This window comes from Podarcis erhardii, assembly GCF_964252035.2.
Source record: "Podarcis erhardii genome assembly, chromosome: 16".
Taxonomy (NCBI): domain Eukaryota; kingdom Metazoa; phylum Chordata; class Lepidosauria; order Squamata; family Lacertidae; genus Podarcis; species Podarcis erhardii.
The window spans coordinates 11,038,036-11,053,288 of NC_138514.1; the positions used below are offsets into that span (position 1 = coordinate 11,038,036).

Sequence of the window (15,253 nt, forward strand, 5' to 3'; positions counted from 1 at the left end):
CATATATATATATATATATATCACACTGATCTTAACTATGGCTCGTTTGAAATAAGACAGCTTCAAGCCAGGTGTGTGGTGTTTTTTTCAACAAACCCTGGTTAAGATGAACTACAGTTTAGAGTTCAGACGTAACACTAAACTGTGGCTAACTGAAATTGGAAGTAAAAGCTTCCAGTCTTTTTCTTGTCACTGCTGTGAAGGAAAAGCAGGGAGGGAGATTGATGCAAACCTGAAGAGAGGGATAGGCCTTGTTCCTATCACGATAAACTATAGACCGTGATGTCCAAACTCAGCCGCTAAGTGTGTGCATGTGCATTTATCAGTGTTGCAATGACACTTTCTTCCTGAAGTGCATCTTCAGTGGCAAAGACACTGCTAGCTGTTTTGCAAGGTAACAGGGATTTCTTAGTAAATATAACCCTAACTAGAGATCAGATTGGGGAAAACTTCTGGAAACATTTCTGGGTCCCTCAAAGTGTTCTCTATATACAGTGATTGTTGAATGTGCTGTGAAATATTTGTTGGAAGGGAGAGGGAACATACACTGTTCCCTTAGCAACCAGACTGCAGCCATGCTGCAGTAGTGAAACCCCTGATGCTGCTCTATTTGCACCAGAACATGCATTAGAAATCACATTCTAAATCACATCCATTTACACATTCTGGAGAGGCCGCAGTTGGCTCAGGGCAGCAGTCTGCGAACGGCTGACCTGTACAAAGAGGGATCACATAGTGACTGTAGTGATGTCACAGAGCTATTCAGATGTATGAGGACATCCCAGTAGCATAGCATGGTTTGCTGCCACCCGGGGCATGCAAACAAACCAAGGGATGGGGCAGGGCACAGAAGGTAAACGGAACCTGCTGTGCAGTCCAGCCAGCACTGCTGGAGCAATGCCAGCTCCAAGCCACTTTTCGAGATTGAGTCCAGCCTTGCAAAGCAGTTCAGGGCTGGCAGGCCAGTCGCGGCATGAGAAAGACACAACAGCCATGCGCCCTTCCATCCCAGCCTTGGCACATGGCTGTTGCGTTCTTCTCATGCTACCCTGCCAGCCCAGAGTTGCTTTGCAATGCTGGGATCTGATCTGAGTGGTTTGTCCGGTTAGGAGCCAAATGTGCCACCCAGAAAAATCTGCCCGAGGCCATTGCCCTGGCAGCCTCCCCCCCACTACGTCCTTGGCGCATCCTTCTATGACAATCGCTGTGTGGTCCTCAATTGTATAAGATAGCCTTCCGTGATTGCACAAGATGCTTTGGGTTATTGTTCATTTTGTTTATTTCAACAGTTTATATGCTGCTTAAAACACCATAGCCCTCTAAGCCAGAGCTTTCTAAATGGTGTGTCGCGACATGTAAGTGTGTCGGCTGCAGTGCATAGGTGTGTCGCATGAACGCTCCCTACACTACTCCCAGAGCTGTAAAGGCGTTCATTTAACCTCCGGTTTGCTAGTAAAGCTGAATTACTGTGTCGCAAAATGATGTATAGCTAAAACATGCGTCACCAATATGAAAAGCTCTGCTCTAAGCAGTGTACAGTAAGGCTGTGATGGATATAATAAACCATTTTTTTAAAAAAGTACTTAAAATGCCAGCTGAAATAGAAATGTCTTCAGTGGAAGTTCAGCAGGGAGTGGAGTTGTCCTGCATCTCCCATCACAGGTGATATTTGGCCGTGTTGACTGGCACTGATAATAATGATGATGATGATGACGATGATGATGATGATGATGATAACCCTAACCCATCTGGCTGGGTTTCCCCAGACATTCTGGGTGGCTCCCAACCGAACACTAAAAACAGAATAAAACTTCAAACATCAAAAACTTCCCTAAACAGAGTTGGGGACCAAAATTTATAGAGAGCACCAGATTGGTGGAGGATCATACAGGACCATGCAGTACAGGTGTGGATGCAAGAGGGCCATGTTTTCCTTCCTGGCCTTGCTTTGCCACAAGCAGCGCTGTTTCCATTCCACCGCAGTTCAGGTTCCATCAAATGCTTTGCAGTTCATCTCACTGCCCACACTATTTTACAGAATTGGTTGTGTAAATTTTGGATTTAACATAATTCTTTCCACACCATTTGTTTAAATGCAAGGGAGACACAATTTATATGAAGGGGGGGGTTGGGACTCTTGCCATTTCCATGCTGTTTGAGGACTGAAGACAACAACAACAGACTAGATTGATTTCCATTCCAACCGTGAGTTCTTTTCCAGATTTCAATTCTGGAATACATGACCAGCGTCAACTTCTGCTCCCATTTCCTGATCCTGTTGGAATTCCCCAGGAGTGAAAAAAAAAAACCCCTCTCTTGTTGACATTCAGGAAATGATGCCAAAATAACAACAAATCAGAGATCAGTGGCAATAATAATAATTAAAACAAAACAAAACAAAAAACATTGTAGAGGTTTGGGGGGAGCTTTCTGCACATACGACAGCACCAGGGTAGCTTTCATTGTAGCCAGCAGCAAAAATGTTCAAGGATGAAAAATCAATCGCAATATTTTGATTTTATGTGACATATGCATCTTTTTTTCAAAGGTATGCATTTATTGATGTACATTTTCACATACCAAGTTCAATGAGCTGACTCATTGAAATTAATGAACTGTTGCACTCCACCCCAATCTCTGAGCGATGCAAGATCCCAGGGGTCCCAGGCATTTACCTAGAGTCTGAATTTCTTTGGAATGAGGCACAGTGGAGACTGTGGTGTCTTTATGATATATGGTTTATTTACACATATATACTACCTGAGCCTCCGCTTTAGGGGTTCACAGCATTAGCACTCCAAGAAGGACTTGCTTCTCTCATAGCCATAGCCTTGGATTCAAAACAGAAACCAACAATTGCCTGCTCCACTACAAAACTCTCAACTATTACACCTATCCTAGTCCAACTGCACCGGCTACCGATTAGTTTCTGGGCCCAATTCAAAGTGCTGGTTTTGACCCATAAAGCCTTAAACGGCTCAGGACTGCAATACCTCAAGGACCGCCTCTTTCCATATGAACCTACCCGGACCCTGAGATCATCTTCTGAGGCCCTCCTTCGTGTGCCTCCTCCTCAAGAGGTTCGAAGGGTGGCAACATGAGAACGGGTCTTCTCTGCAATGGCTCCCCAACTGTAAAACCCTCTCCCCAGGGAAGTTCACCTGATGCCTTCATTATACCCGTTTAGGCACCAGGCAAAAATGTTCCCTTTTAACCAGGCCTTTGGTTGATCTGATTGGCATCCCATACCCTTTTAAAATGTGGCTCTTTTGTGGAGAGTGTTATTGGGTTATTGTTCTTATTTTGATTTTATATATTGTGATATTTTCTGTGAACCGCCCTGAGACCTCCTGGTATAGGGCGGTATATAAATTCAATAAACTAACTAACCAACTAACCAACCAACCAACCAGGGAGGCAGGCCCACCCATTTGCCCTCTGGCACAGAGCCATTCCCTGTGTTCCCTTAACAACTCATCTTTAGTGGGCCATTACCAGGCTGGCTATTCCAGCAATGGAATCTGTGCTGGATCCAGAAATTAGAAGGTTTGATTACCATATTTTTTTGCCTCATAAAATTCTTTAAAGGGAGTGCTGAGCAGAGCCTGTATGCATCTCAGGCTCTGTTCAGCGCTCCCTTTCACGAGCCGCGTGGAGCGTGTGTGCGGCGCTTTGCAGACTTTTCCCCAGGAGGGAGAAGGGCAGCCCGTCACTGCTGCCCTGAAGAGGCTGCGCCCGGCTAAGCCAGAAGATAGAACAGCGAGAGGGAGCGCCGTGCAGCGATCCCTCTTGCTGTTCTGGCTTCTGGGATAGCTGCGCAGCCTGCATTTGCTCCATAAGACACACACACATTCTCCCTTACTTTTTAGGAGGGGGAAAAGTGCGTCTTATAGAGTGAAAAAATATGGTAGATTTTAACACTTGCTGGATCCAGGGATTAGACAGGTCTGGCACCCCACCCCCACCCCAAACTCATAACAGAACCTAAGTAACTTAGGCCATTGATTTCAATGAGGCTACTTTCAGTAGAACTAGCATTGGCTACAACCCCTTGTGTGCAAGCCTTTGGGAGCCAGAGATGCAAGAAGGCATCAGAGAAGGGAGGGAAAGAAAAAGGGATTGAGGCCAGTATTGACCTCAGCACCCCTGACCATCATTCAAGGCACCCCAGGGTGCCACGGCACACTGGTTGAAAACCACTGGCCTAAGAAGTTATATACCCAATCGGCCTCCTTGTGGTTCTTTTATAAAACAAATCACCTTCTGTGGCACCACAGCATTTGTTTCAACATACAATTCTCCTTCTTGTGACATCCGTTCTTCCCGGACACTGGGGTCCAGATCCGAGGGCCTTCTGGCAGTTCCCTCACTGCGAGAAGTCAAGTAACAGGGAACCAGGCAGAGGGCCTTCTCGGTAGTGGCACCCGCCCTGTTGGACGCTCTTCCACCAGATGTCAAAGAGAAAAACAACTACCAGACTTTTAGAAGACATCTAAAGGCAGCCCTGTTTAGGGAAGCTTTTGATATTTTGCTGGAAGCTGCTCAGAGAGGCTGGGGAAACCCAGCCAGATGGGTGGGGTATAAATAAATAATGTATTATTATTATTATTATTATTATTATTATTATTATTATTTCCTCCAGGTACTGGTCATTTTTCCAACACTTCAACACAGTCAACTTTCTTATTGGGCATCATATAGATATTGTTAATAAAAACAACAACATCCATTTAACTTCAAGCTACTTTTGCTAGCATTAAGTTTATGGGATTGGTAGCTTTTGGTTTGTTCTTGTTTGGATTATGTATTTTTTTCTTATCATTTTGTTGTGAAGCGCCCTGTGATCTTTGGATGAAGGGCAGTATACAAATGTTGTTGTGTTTAGTCACTCTGAATTCTCTGTTTTCCTATTTTCCTATTTTGGCAATGCTGTTGTATTAAATCCCTTTCCTGTCTTTTCTGCCTTTCAGATCATGGTGTACATGACCGGCGGGACAAAAGTGGTAGATTCGGATTTCAGCCGTCGGCTCAGCTTCCTCTATCCCATGCCTTTCAATAATGTCTCCATTGCAATTAATAATACCAAAGAAGCCGACTCAGGGCAGTACATGTGCACAGTGAACCTCCTCAACAGTGGGAGCGAGCAAAACATTGGACTCATCAACCTTACAGTCCTAGGTGAATTGAGCCTTGGCTTGCTGTGGGTTTGGGGGAACCTGAGCTTAGAGGTATTTCCTACTGTCCCGAGGGCACTAGGCAAGCAGCTACTTACAGCCCTCATTTTAGCACACCAGACTGAGTTCCTAAGAAAATTCTGCATCACAATTTCATATCACAAATGTGCTTAATGGTTGGGCGTAGGTTTTCTTCTTCGCTGGGTGGTAACATTTTACAAAGACAAATTTTGAAAATATTTTTAAAACAAAAACGTAGCAACAAGGTTTATCCCCTGTAGTGTCACTAGGGCAATATGAACCAAGGCATTAAGAATCAAAGCAGTCAGGATTTCAAGAGAGGTAGCTGATGTGGTCACAGCCCTACAATGATTGCCAATGCTATCAGAATTTGGGATTGACAAATGTGTCAATTTCTGTTGCTCACACCCTAATCCTGTGAACTCCCCCGCCCTTTTTTCTAATGCTCTCATGAAAATGCACATCTGCCTTTGTGTGCATATCTTCTATTATTTGCATCTTTGCATGCAATTTTCCAGCATATAAAGATTTTGTGCACATTATTTTCACTAATGTATGTGTTTGGTGCACACTTTCCCCTAGTACAGTCGTACCTTGGCTTTTGAACAGCTTAGTTCTCGAACGTTTCGATTTCTGAATGCCACAAACCCGAAAGTGACTTTTCCGGTTTGCAAACTATTTTTGGAAGCCGAACGTCCAATCGGGTTTCTGATTGGCTGCAGGAGCTTCCTGCAGCCAATCAGAAGCCGCACTTTGGTTTCCAAAAGTTTTGGAAATCGAACGGACTTCCAGAACAGATTCCATTCAACTTCCAAGGTACCTGCTTTTTCAGTACACATTTTAGTTGTTGGAGATCTGCACTGCAAAAATGGGGCAAGTGTGAATTTCAAATGACAGTTGCATTTCAGTGCATGGGAGCAGTGGCGTAGCGTGGGTTGTCAGCACCCGGGGCAAGGCAAGTAATTTGCGCCCCCTAACCCGTGGATTTGCGCCCCCTAACCCTACTCCTAACCCTAACCCCCAGATGTTGCGCCCGGTGCGGCCGGGCCCCCCTGCACCCCCCCACGCTACGCCACTGCAAGGGAGGCACCAAATTAGATAGGTTTGCATTAAAATACAAACTGAATGGATTTCTCCCTCTCCTTATTCAGAATCAGCTGCAGTGTTGTTTGTGGCCAGAAGATGGCAATGTTATAATTTTCCATCTTATTCACCTTCCTTAACTATGGGCCACTTGATACAGATTTGTAAGCCTCATTATTTGCTTTTGCAGTTCCTCCATCCCTGCCAAAGTGTCAGATTCACGGAAGCCCTCGTGTCGGGGGAAACATTACCATGACCTGCAATTCTACTTTTGGCAAGCCTGTCCCCAAGTACAACTGGAGACGCACTGGACCCACCGATCAAGTTTTCTTTGAACCTGTGCAAGGTAGGAAATAAATATGTCCACGTGGGAACAGATTCAGAGAAGGGTCACGGAGATAGTTGAGGATGTGCAAAGCAGGTCCTGTAAGGAACGTTTGGGGGAACTGGGTAGGCTTACTTCAGAAGGGAGAGGACTGAGGTGCGGAGGGTTTGGGGAGCCCAAGCAATTTGTTGTTGTTTAGTTGTTTAGTCGTGCACTGCTGTTGTTGTTGTTTAGTCATTTAGTCGTGTCCAACTCTTTGTGACCCCATGGACCAGAGCACGCCAGGCACTTCTGCCTTCCACTGCCTCCCGCAGTTTGGTCAGACTCATGTTTGTAGCTTCGAGAACACTGTCCAGCCATCTCGTCCTCTGTCGTCCCCTTCTCCTTGTGCCCTCCATCTTTCCCAACATCAGGGTCTTTTCCAGGGAGTCTTCTCTTCTCATGAGGTGGCCAAAGTATTGGAGCCTCAGCTTCACGATCTGTCCTTCCAGTGAGCACTCAGGGCTGATTTCCTTCAGAATGGAGAGGTTTGATCTTCTTGCAGTCCACGGGACTCTCAGGAGTCTCCTCCAGCACCATAATTCAAAAGCATCCATTCTTGGGCGATCAGCCTTCTTTATGGTCCAGCTCTCACTTCCATACATCACTACTGGGAAAACCATAGCTTTTACTATACGGACATTTGTTGGCAAGGTGATGTCTCTACTTTTTAAGATGCTGTCTTAAAATGCTAGTCGTGCACTAGCATTCTGCAAATTTCTTAATGAGCTTTTAAAGTATTTTAAATCCACTCTTTCATAAAATATAACAACCTAGCCTACAACATATAAAACAAATACAGCTGGCCCTTAAATATCTAGAAGATGGAATTTGAGAAATCAGCATGAGATGCTTAATCTCAGCGTCATGGGTTGGGCAAAAGATTCGTGCATTGCAAGGGTGATCCTCATTGTCACTTCCAACTCTACAATTGCATGGTTCTATAATAAAACATCAGTACATACTGCTTGGTTTAAAGAAAAACTCATGTTGTAAAGGCCTGTCTAAAGCACGACAGTATTTAAAAGGCGTTGCAAGGAGGGAGGGACGGTTTTTGATGAATCTGTACTGGAAGGGAGTTCCACAGGGCAGGGTCTACCACTTCGGTCCTTAGTGAAGGTCAACCAAACATAAGGGGTGAGGGAACCACTAGAAGTGCCCCATTGGAGGATCTCAGCGCTTATAGATGGACTATAAGGGCTCAAGTGGTCATTAATTAATAAATTTTGTTTATTTCATAAAATTTGTGCACTGCTTAATTGTAAATAAACCGCAAAGCAGTTTACAGAGAGTTAATACCCCTTGCACAGATGAAAGCAAAGACTACATTTAAGGACCAGGCTTGAGGGGGAACCCTCCAGATATTGTTGGACTACAACTCCCATCATGCCTGATCATTGGCCATGCTAACTGAGGCTGATGGGAGCTGGAGTCAGGTTCCCCAAGCCTAACTTAGACGTAAAGATGTTTGAAGTACAGGAGAGGTTCAGCTTTGTCTCTGAATTGACAAATAATGATTTGGCTTTATGCGCAAACACAGCCTGTGTACAGCTGGGCTGGATCTACATTGATCTTCTAAATGTTATTAAATTGAACGTTCTATAAGGTTCAGTGGCAGTTTCCCTTTGTCGGTGGGTCTCCACTCTGCAGCGCCCTCTGGTGTCTCATTTTAATAATGCATTTTAACGTTATAAACAACGGGTGTAGATCTGTCCCTGGAGAATAAGGCTATCCAGGGCTACTGGTTGTGACAGCTGAGGCAGTATGCCTTTGAATAACAGTTTCTGGGATTCGCAGGCAGGAGCAAGTGGGTGTTGTGCTCCTGCCCTGCTTGTGTTCTTTACAGAGGCATCTCACACGGTACAAAAACAGCAAGCTGGTCTGGATAAACCTTTGGCCTGACTTAGCAGAGCTCATTCCATGCTTTTAGGACAATATCGCTGGATGAAAAACAAGATCCCAACCGAAATAAGCTGCTGTTCTGAAGCCTTGTTTCTGTTGTAATTTTTGCAGACCGCAAGAGGGGGATTCTGAGACTAAACAACCTCACGGCAAGTATGTCCGGAACCTATTTCTGCAATGCTTCCAGCGATGCTGGCTTTTCCAGCTGCACCATCGCCCTGGAGGTGTATCCACGTGAGTGCAATCTTGGTTTCACCCTACAGAGCTGCTAGTGAACGCTTTGCACGGAAATGGAAGCGTCAAGGGTTCTTAACCCTTCCATACCCAGATTCTTTTCCTGCTGCACATTTTTTACATGACTAGGGAAGGAGAAGAGGGCCTGTGCTGCATTCTGGGGCCAGATCAAGGCTGGATCAACACATATATGAAAAACGCTATTAAAACACTATACAGTGAATGTGGCAAACCCGGAAGTGTATACTTGTGGGTTTCACTATATGTGCATGCACACAAGCACTCTGCGCACTTCACGCATGCACAGAAGTGTTCTATCACGCTGCGTGCATGCACAGAAGTGGTGCCCCATGTTGCAGACTTTCCAGGGTACATATGGACCCCTGGAACGAATTAAGTTTGTATCCAGAGGGTCCATTGTATAGCTCCCAATGCAATTTACTGTTGACAATAGATTGCTGCTCTATAGCGCCATCTGGTGTCACATTTTTATAACACATTTTAAACGTTATAATTGACAGGTGTAGCTGAGTCTCTACCAATGTCAGCGACTGGGCAGAGGAGGAATGGTGGAGACCGCCTCCCCAATTTGACCCTTCCAGAGAAGAAGAAGACAGTTCAGAATTACAACAGGGGTTTGAGGGAGATCACAGAGGCAGATGAAGGGAAAAGCTGGGAAATAATGGGAGAGGAGGAGGAGGAGGAGGAGGAGGAGGAAGAGGAGGAGGAGAAGCACTCGTGGGGGCAACACCTGATGGACTCGGAAAGAATTCCAGGCACACCCACACACCTCCCAGACTCCGGCGAGCCTTGAAAGTAGGAGAGCAAAGAGCTCAAAGGCAGAGGGCACATTTCAGTGCCCATAGCGATGACTCAAGAGGAAGTGGGAGAGGTGGAGGGGGTGGAGATTCACTTGGGACAATACCATTATTCTGAGAGGCTGCATTCCCAAGCTTCTCTCTGTAAATATTGAATAAAAAGCAGATGGTAAGGACTTTTCCTTGTCTTGTCCGTTCCTGGCAACCTGCTGTGGGGGTTGGTTCCTCTGCCGCCCGACAACTATTCTCAATGGCTGTGTTGTATCTCCACTGTCAGAGGAAGTAATGCTTCTCAAGACGAGTTGCTGGAAACCACAGGAGGAGAGAGAGCGCTTTTGTGCTCAGTTCCTGCTTGCAGGCTTTTCATAGGCATCTCATTGGCAACTGTGAGGACACGATGCTGGACTAGATGGGCCACTGGTCTGGTCCAGCAGGGCCCTTCTTTATGTTCCTATCAGATTTCCCACGTCTATGATCCTGGAATCTCTTCTCTTCCCACTCTTATTACCATTTCCTGTTTTCTCTCTGCTGTGACTCCCTTTGCAGCGATCAATGGAGCCATGGTGGCTGGTGCCGTCATAGGAGCCCTCATTGGACTTGGCCTGATCATTTTGTTTCCACTCCAGATGCTCTTCTACAGAAGGAAGATGAAAGAATCACAGGAGGAGATGGCCAATGAGATCAAGTGAGTGAAAACGAGGTTCTTAAATTGCAACACAAGGCAGGCAAGTTGTGACCAGACACGACTAAAGAGGCTAAAATCTGTTTGGAAATACTTTTAAACGCAACAGCAGAAGGCCAGTGAACAGACTGCTGTCTATGAAAGAAACAAGTGCAATAATATCAAACAGAAATCAACAACGCATTATACCTGAATGAACCTCAGGGAAGGGAGAAATTGTCCCTTATTTCTCCCTTCCCTGGAATTCATTTGGGTACAATGCATTGTTGATTTCCATTTGATATTCTTACATTCATATCCACAATAGCTGTTCCATAGTCTAGGCCACCATACCTCTAGAGTTAAGTTAGTAGTTGTTTTCCAGTATTGTGCTAACATATTTCCGTCTGCATACATGGAAAAGATTGGTAGCTCCTAAACAGTAAATTATTGTGGTCATCTATAAACAGATTTGGGACGCGGGTGGCGCTGTGGGTTAAACCACAGAGCCTAGGGCTTGCTGATCAGAAGGTTGGAGGTTCGAATCCCCTCGATGGGGTGAGCTCCCATTGTTCAGTCCCTGCTCCTGCCAACCTAGCAGTTTGAAAGCACATCAAAGTGCAAGTAGATAAATAGATACCACTCCGGCGGGAAGGTAAACGGCATTTCTGCATGCTGCTCTGGTTCACCAGAAGTGGCTTAGTCATTCTGGCCGCATGACTCGGAAGCTGTACGCTGGCTCCCTTGGCCAATAAAGCGAGATGAGCGCCACAACCCCAGAGTCGGCCACGACTGGACCTAATGGTCAGGGGTCCCTTTACCTTTACCTATAAACAGATTTAATAAAAGCTGGCCCTAGGATCAGGTTACACCACCTGTTTCATAACAGAAACAGGAAACTAAAAAGGTTCTTCCTCTCACTCCTTTCCCCTCACTAGTTCATCTTTTTCTCCCCCCTTCCCCACCTCCACAGGGAAGATGCTGTTGCCCCAAAGACTCTTTCCTGGGCGAAAAGTCCTGGCTCTGATATCGTCTCCAAAAACGGCACCTTGTCCTCCATGAACACGACCCGGGATCACAAACTCTACCCGTCCAAGCCGCCCTCAGACACGGCCTCCATCACCACAGCCACTGGGAGCACGGTGGGCTACAAGCCCCCTTTCAGCAACCACCGCGGCGGGACCCACACGCCGACGCCCAGCCTCTCCAGCCAGTCCTTGCCCCTCTACTTCCCGCCCATGGCAAATGGGGTCCATTGCCACCACGCCAATGTGCCAATCCATAGGAACACCCTCCACAGGACAAACGGGGCTCAGCCACAGGCCCCCCGACTACACGAGCCTGCCGCCCCCACCCAAGGGCTCACCTCCTCCACCCTGAGCCGCATGGGGGCCATACCCGTCATGGTGCCTGCTCAGAGCCAAGCAGGATCCTTGGTGTAAGGGCTTGGCGGCACCCTCCAAGTGGTTCTAGCAATCCCATGCAATGCAGAGAGGCTGGAAGCACTGGCTCTGGGATGTCTGCCTGCCTGCCTGCCTGCCTTCAGAGCTCCTGGGTGAGGTTTTGCAGGTGTGTCCTTCAAAGGAGCAGTTTTCAAGGAACCACCATCAATGAGACTTTGCAAAGACTTGTGAGACGGGCCTTTCGTAACACCTTTCAGAACTCTTCCTCTTGGTGCCCGAGTTGTGTCCAGCAGTGGCGGCATCTACTCAAACAAATACCAGTGGGTCCTTGTTTTGCTTTGCAGGATGTGATTCATTCCTTTCTCTCTCTCTCTCTCTTATTGGAGGAAGCAGCTGTGCTGGGATTGGCTATCTTGACTTGGGGGAAAACGTGGCAGGGCAGATCTGAAACCTGCAGCTAGAGTGAGGTGCTTCCTTGACCCGCCTTTCCTGGGAGTAGCCCAAAAGGATTGGAGGGCATTGGGTGCTCTGCAGGAAATATTGCAGTTTAGGTCAAAGGGAAGAGGGGTGTGTGTTCTCTGAACTTGAGTTAGCACAGGAAAGCTGCAGAACGACACCTCTCCTTTTTCAAGTTTCTAGACCATGGGAGATTCTTCAGAGTCAGAGAAGGGCTCTGTAGGATATCCAGTGTCTGGCGCACCTTTAGATCATTGGCCACTTTCCATAACTTGGCTGAAGCAGAATGAGTTATGCAAGCAAAGGAAATGTATGCACATTAGTTTGCTTTGCAGAGTGTTCGTAGCTTGTCTCTTGCTGCAGAATTTGTATTATCTCAGCACAGAGCACACCCAGCCCTGAACAAAGAGCTTCGGTAGTCCAGTCTCTGTTCTGAAATTGCTTTTATTATTATTATCTGGAATGGGGGGTGAAATGGGGTGTCCATAGTATTCCAACCTTGTTGGCTAGTGTAGGTGCCACTCAAAGTAGCAAGAGCCCTTTGGCCACCTGCAGTTCCCAGTTACTCAGATATGAATGTTGCTGTGCAAATTGGATCATTTTCTGTTTGCTATCAAGGGTCCCTGGGAGGGGAGACAAGGCAGGTTAGGCAGAGAGTCTGTGATTTGCTTTGTCACTGAGCAGGAATCCCCCTGCACAAAAGTGGCCAGCAAAGGGAGGGAGGGTTCCCTTGGCTTTTCTGTTCGTTGCCATTTAGGTGACCAACTTTTACTGCTATTTTTAAATAAGGAAAGAAATGCAAGTTTTACAACTGCAAATAGTTTTTATTTTATTTTTTAAAGCTATTTCAAAATTGATTTGCAAATGCTGGGAAGAGTGGGGAGTGTCTGTAGTGCAGACATTGGACCTACCCTGCAATTTCTCTTTGTTTTCTCTGAGTAACCCCTGAATAGACTTTCCCTTCTAAACAGCTTCCTTGTGTCACTGAGCCTCTCCCGTCTCCTAAAAAAACTCCCACAATAACTTGAAGCCCAGTTTTGGATGAATCCTCGCAGTTTTGGCTTTAGGAACGGGGAGTTTTTGGCTGGTTTCTTCTGCCCCCTTGTGATGCACAGAGGAACTGTACCTGGTCAACAATTCCGCCTTGGGGATCTTCAATAATAAGATGTTTCTTCTTCCTGCCCTTCCCAAAAGCTTCTGCAACTAACCTGTATGTAACCTTATATCAGAATATCCTAACAATGGATTCTCTAAGGGCGCCTTCAGTATTTTAATACATATTGTGCAATTATGTTTATTCAATGGACTTTTGATCTTCTGTTTCTTTCTTTTTTTATAAAAGTAGATCTAGCACATAATTTATACTTATAGATATCGACAGGTCTGTGAATCCTGGCTAAAGTCCTCTAACCATTTTCATGCTGGCTAATTTTTTTTAATGGCAATGAGACCCTTCTGTTACATGAGAAGCTAGGATGACACTGAAATATTTTTATGTACAGTTTGAAAAACATATTATTTTTCATAAATAAAAGTATTTGTTTTTTATATTAAAAAAAAAACTTTGGGGAAAGTGTTTGTTTCTGTGGCCTGTTGTGTATGAAAGCAGTTCCACCTTGAAGCAGATTGCTTTATTCATTATTCTTACTGTAAGTATCTATTTTAAATATTCAGGGTAAATGACCTTGAAAGGTGTCTGACATAAAACTGCAACCATATGATTTCAATAAGAAACCAAGCTTTAAGAGGGCAATTGGAAATAATTCTGAACCCAGCTGAGCAAACTGCAAAACTAACTAAACTATCAAGGAATCGCTTAAAGATCCTAGAATGGTACTGGCAGGTATTAAAAACAGCAGGAATTTTAAAAGATGGATTTGGGAAGGCTGAGGTGAAAAGAAAAGTTTTCAACAAATATCGACAATCTAACATTGTTAGCACAATGTTGCTAAAAGTGTATGTGACCAGGTTGGGATTTAGCTGGAGAGACAGCTTCTCAAATGCCCTGGTCTGGAACTGCACAGGGTTTTATATACCCGTAGCAAAATGTTGAATCTAGCACAGTAGCAAACTGGCAGCTGTGACACTGGTGGGACTGTGGTCTAAACCCCTGAGCCTCTTGGGCTTGCTGATCAGAAGGTCGGCAGTTCAAATCCTCACAATGGGGTGAGCTCCTGTTGCTCTGTCCCAGCTTCTGCCAACCTAGCAGTTCAAAAGCATACCAGTGCAAGTAGATAAATAGGTACCATTGTGGTGGGAAGGTTCCCATGCGCTCTGGTTTCCGTCACGGTGTCCCATTGCACCAGAAGTGGTTTAGTCCTGCTGGCCACATGACCCGGAAAGCTGTCCGCGGACAACGCCAGCTCCCTTAGCCTGAAAGTGAGATGAACGCTGCAACCCCATAATCGCCTTTGACTTAACTGTCCAGGGCTCCTTTACCTTTTTTATTACCTTTTACAACACTTTTAACAGGGGTGTCATAAGTTGTCCATAGGTGCCCCAGAGAACAGCCACACAGGAGAGTTTTATGCCAGCCGCAGCTTCTTAACCAATGGAAGCCCCAGCATGTTGCAGTTATTGGGTCCAGAAGCTACTAGGACTTGGACCACCGTTGTGGCTGGCATACCAGCCAAAGCTGACAGCAGGTACTTCTGCACACACATAAGACCTTCAGCCTTCAGAGGTAATGCTGAATCAAGGAGCAACCCCAAAGCTGCGCCCCTGTTCTTTTAGAGTGAGCGCAACCCCATATAGAACAAGCAAACTGACAATTTCCCTGACCTAGGCACACTCGAATGCAGAGCATCCATCTCGCTGGGATTCAGGTTATTGGCTGTCATCCAGTCCATTACCTGAGTCCAGTCGCAGGTTCAGGACTTTCACAATGCCACCTGATCCAGATGTCACAGATTCGAACTCATAACCTTAGGTAGGACGCCAAAATGTGTCAAGTCAAGTTTCATGTTGCACCCATGTCCACTGTAATAAACGAAAATCTGCCCTTATTCCCTTACAGAGGGACCACCCCCAGAAACATCATACATACATCACAGAAGGGGTGTAGCTCAAGACAGCCCCCCAGACACATCATACCTACATCACAGAAAGGGCGGTCTACAACAGAAATCTGAGTGCAT

The 15,253-nt window shown here is 45.8% G+C and overlaps 1 protein-coding gene across 1 annotated transcript in view; it reads left to right on the top strand.

Moving 5' to 3' along the window:
* ESAM (endothelial cell adhesion molecule) overlaps positions 1-13,678 on the top strand; it is a 101,347-nt gene extending 87,669 nt beyond the window's left edge. The window contains exons 3-7 of the mRNA XM_081843340.1: positions 4,971-5,178; positions 6,469-6,624; positions 8,656-8,778; positions 10,143-10,281; positions 11,231-13,678. Of these exons, the coding sequence (XP_081699466.1) occupies positions 4,971-5,178; positions 6,469-6,624; positions 8,656-8,778; positions 10,143-10,281; positions 11,231-11,699 (1,095 nt within the window). The 3' untranslated portion in view covers positions 11,700-13,678. The remainder of the gene's footprint in view (positions 1-4,970; positions 5,179-6,468; positions 6,625-8,655; positions 8,779-10,142; positions 10,282-11,230) is intronic.
* The last annotated feature ends 1,575 nt before the right edge of the window (positions 13,679-15,253 follow it).